The 4428-nt window shown below is 45.3% G+C and overlaps 1 protein-coding gene across 1 annotated transcript; it reads left to right on the forward strand.

Moving 5' to 3' along the window:
• The first annotated feature begins 299 nt into the window (after positions 1 to 299).
• On the forward strand, positions 300 to 4163 carry LOC119276111 (neutral/alkaline invertase 1, mitochondrial-like). Its single transcript, XM_037557099.1, has 6 exons — positions 300 to 1058; positions 1799 to 1964; positions 2073 to 2284; positions 2555 to 3048; positions 3215 to 3263; positions 3353 to 4163. Exons 1-6 carry the CDS (start codon positions 456 to 458, stop codon positions 3671 to 3673), a joined length of 1845 nt encoding a protein of 614 aa, XP_037412996.1. The 5' UTR covers positions 300 to 455; the 3' UTR covers positions 3674 to 4163.
• Positions 4164 to 4428: the final 265 nt, after the last annotated feature.

Raw genomic sequence — 4428 nt, forward strand, 5'->3', positions numbered from 1 at the left:
ATTGAGGAATGACTGGACTCATGTGCCTCTGTTAAAAAAATACTTGACATGATTTTACTTCAAATTGGAGGAAGTAGGTAATTAATGAATGACAATGGGGTTTGTGTATATATAAGCAAGATGCAACAAAAATTAGAAAAAAAAAACCCTCAGGGTGTCCAAAGAAAAGAACCTCATCCAAAAGGCCAAAAGGAGAGACGGAGGAAAAACAATCGTTTAAAGCGTGCACTTTAAAATCGGGTGGGTCCAGCCCTTCTCAGTCTATAAAGGTCACCTCCGCCCTTCCATTTACGCTACCCCCCACCCACACCAAAAACCAAACGGCACGGAACGCTGCAGTTTTCCAATCAGCCCCTGACCGACCACATATTTGGAAAAGCTTTCTCACTCTTGTGCTATCCCTTTTACGCGTAGTCCCCAGCATCTCGCGTGTGACTTTTCGCCGGAGCTACCATATGAATGGTCAAACCACGATGGGGCTCGCCGCCGCCGTGAGGCCATGCCGCCAGCGCCTCCTCACCTCCGCCTCAGCCGCGGCCGCGAAGGCCTCTGCGATCCGGCTCTTCCCAAGATGCCCCCACCCGCAACACCACCACCACGGCCGACGCCTCCCGTTCCTCGTGTCGGCGGCGTCGCATACCTCGCAGTCCGACCCGAGCACCACCCCCACCCCCACCCCCGTAACGTCCGATCCCCGTTCCGCCGTCGCTGGCAACCTCCCCTTCTTCGACTGCGTGCTCTTCCCGGGCTCCTTCCCTCCGGAGTCCCCGCCTGTGGAGGACCCGGCGCCGCCGGCTGATGAACGTCCGGCGTCTGCTTCACCGGTGAGAGAGGAGACGGAGACGGATAGGGAGGCATGGAGGCTATTGAGGAGGGCTGTGGTGAGCTACTGCGGCGAGCCGGTCGGCACGGTGGCGGCGGAGGACCCGGAGTGTACGGAGATGCTTAACTACGATCAGGTCTTCATCAGGGACTTTGTGCCCTCCGCTCTTGCCTTCCTCATGCGCGGGGAGACCGAGATCGTCCGCAATTTCCTCCTCCACACCCTGCAGCTGCAGGTGAGCGTCTGTGCATATTGGGATCCGGATCCGGATCATTTCGTTGAGCTATTTTTTTTATTCGAAATAATTAGAGCGCTGTGACTAGTATTATTTGCGTGCACGGTGTGTGCTAATTGGGATAAGAGATCAGCGAATTCGTATGCAGGGTGTATATATATGAGATTTTTACTGGCTTTAAGGATCGTAATTACCCTCTCCCTCTGTAACGAGTTCGCTTGCAGCATGTGGTTTTGTAGATTTGTGATGAATTCTTGTTCTGTACGGGCTTGTATTCTGTGGACGAGACAAAGATAAGATTTACCTTTTGACGGCTAACATGTCTCTTCCGTACATATTGTCTTCGAAGAGATTTTGGAAACTTATTGGCAGCAGTTATCAACATGAACCATATGCGGTATCCTGTTTACGGTTGAGTGATTTATCAGATGGATTATGCTTTGGAAATCCTTTGCCAAATCTCAATATCATAACTTATAAAGACGTCTACTGCCGAATTCAACCTATTCTAGGTATCTGTGAGCAATACCACCAGTGATGTAACCAAATATGCTTGTAGAAGTTTCTGAAAGCTAGATCAGATGGCAAAAATATGATAACTTAAATCTTTTGTCACAATTTCCCTGAAAACTTAATAAAATGGCTTACTAGTTAATGTCTGTAAACAGAAGCTTCTTATCTAGCACTTGAATCAATTTGAATCTTTATTCAGTGATGTACCTCATTTATCTGATGGTCAGAGCTGGGAGAAAACTGTTGACTGTTACAGCCCTGGGCAAGGCTTGATGCCAGCTAGTTTTAAGATTAGGACCGTTCCACTTGATGAAAACAATGAAGCATTTGAGGAGATTCTGGATCCTGACTTTGGTGAATCAGCTATTGGCCGTGTAGCTCCAGTTGATTCTGGTATATCGACCCCCCTCTCTTTCATGCAGCCATACTTATATTAATCTGTAACAATTGTGAAAATGTCTGTCCTGCAGCTTTAATCTAATCTAACCTAACCATTTGTAGGACTTTGGTGGATTATCTTACTGAGAGCATACTGCAAGATTACAGGAGACTATTCATTGCAAGAAAGAGTGGATGTGCAAACCGGGATTAAGCTGATCTTGAGTTTGTGTTTGTCTGATGGGTTTGACATGTTCCCCACTTTACTGGTCACAGACGGATCATGCATGATAGACAGGAGGATGGGGATACACGGGCATCCTCTTGAGATTCAAGTAAGCTGAAATTTAGACTCAATTCTGCAGTGTGGTCTTCCCTGAACAACTGTATTATCTCAATAGTCTAAGTCTGCATGTAGGTACTGATGCTGTTCTTAAATGGTAGAATGACTTGTGACTTTTAGCCTGTTGCAATGAAGCAACTAATGTGTTACTGAATGCAATACTATTTTGAAAGAACATGATGTTGCTACTTTAAACCTGTATTATCTAACATGTCGTTAGTAGAGAGAATCCCTTTACTTATGAGGCTTGGCCTGTTTTCAGGCTTTGTTCTATTCTGCTCTGAGATGCTCAAGGGAAATGATTGTTATGAACGAGGGCTCAAAACACCTCCTCCGAGCCATCAACAACAGGCTCAGTGCATTGTCTTTTCACATTAGGGAGTACTACTGGGTCGATATGAATAAGATAAACGAGATCTACAGATACAAGACAGAAGAATACTCACATGATGCAACTAACAAATTTAACATTTATCCCGAGCAAATCCCTTCCTGGCTTGTTGATTGGATTCCTGAGAAAGGGGGTTATCTTATTGGAAATCTGCAGCCAGCTCACATGGATTTTAGGTTCTTCTCACTTGGCAACCTTTGGGCCATATCTTCATCTCTAACTACTCCAACACAAGCCGAGGGAATACTTAGCCTTATTGAAGAGAAATGGGATGATCTCGTAGCAAATATGCCCGTCAAGATCTGTTACCCTGCAATGGAATATGATGAATGGCGCATTATTACAGGCAGTGACCCTAAGAACACGTGAGTCATCGCACTGATAAAACTGATATTTTATTCTGTGTTTCTCTTTCTTTTGGTGGCAGCATATCTTTATGGTGTGTCCTATTCTATTTTCGGAGACTTAACATCTCCTCTCTAAACATAACACCACAGTTATTTGACATCTAACTATGTTGTGCACGTGCAGCCCATGGTCATATCATAATGGTGGATCTTGGCCAACCCTACTGTGGCAGGTATGTATATATCAATGCACTTCTCCAAAATTCTTGTACCCTTATATGCTTATAAATTATCAGTGACCAACCATTGTTGCTGCTTATAGTTTACACTGGCCTCCATCAAAATGGGAAGACCAGAGTTGGCCCGTAGGGCCATTGCAGTGGCCGAGGAGAAGCTCTCAGCTGACAAGTGGCCAGAATACTACGACACCCGGTCTGGAAGATTCATTGGGAAGCAGTCACGGTCATATCAGACATGGACTATTGCTGGTTTTCTGACCTCCAAGATGTTGCTGGAAAATCCAGAGCTAGCTTCTATCCTGACCTGTGATGAGGACCTTGAGCTCCTTGAAGGCTGTGCTTGCTGCCTCTCGAAGAGGAGTAGATGCTCACGACGTGCGGCCAAATCAGATATCACTGGGTAAAACAGCAGAAACCCGTCTACTCTTGCTACTCCGCACACAAGTATACGATCGACTGAGAATTAACTGAAGTGGATACACTCTAGCCATACAAATCAGATATCATTGGGTAAAACAGCAGAAACCGTTCTTCTCTTGCTACTCCGCACACAAGTATACGATCGACTGAGAATTAATTGAAGTGGATACACTCTAGCCATGTACATTATAGGTTTACGTTAGATATCCATCCATTCATTCATTCCCTCAATGTGCGCTCATTCTTTTTTGCCGAGCCGCCATTGATGGGAACTGCCCTTGGTGATACCAGTGGTCTAGAAGAGCATCGCCATTTTATGTTGGAGCTCTCATGTACACACAAAAGAGTAATTTATTCTTGTATCTGTTACCTGCCTCTCCTGACTTGGGAGTGATGCCAAGTCCTCACGAGTATATCTCTATCAGCATTTTGAGCTGTGTGTTGCATTATTTGCAAAACTGAGACTCTGTACCATGTTCTTGTCATGAATAATGATACGTTTTTCATTTGATTCCGCTGGATGTTTGAGATGCTCAGAATTGGTTTCAGTGTTGCTCCCTTAGTGGTCCTAGCCTGAACTTCTGGACCAGTAAAGTTCATGTTACTCCTGTTGGCTAAGGTGGCCATAGTGAAGGTAACATAAGTAGTATCATGCACTTGGGACTCGCAAACATGCTTAGACTGGCCATAGTGGGAGTAACATAAGTAGTATCATGCACTTGGACTCGCAAACATGCTT

The sequence above is a fragment of the Triticum dicoccoides genome, chromosome 3B, assembly GCF_002162155.2.
Source record: "Triticum dicoccoides isolate Atlit2015 ecotype Zavitan chromosome 3B, WEW_v2.0, whole genome shotgun sequence".
In the NCBI taxonomy this organism is placed as follows: Eukaryota; Viridiplantae; Streptophyta; class Magnoliopsida; order Poales; family Poaceae; genus Triticum; species Triticum dicoccoides.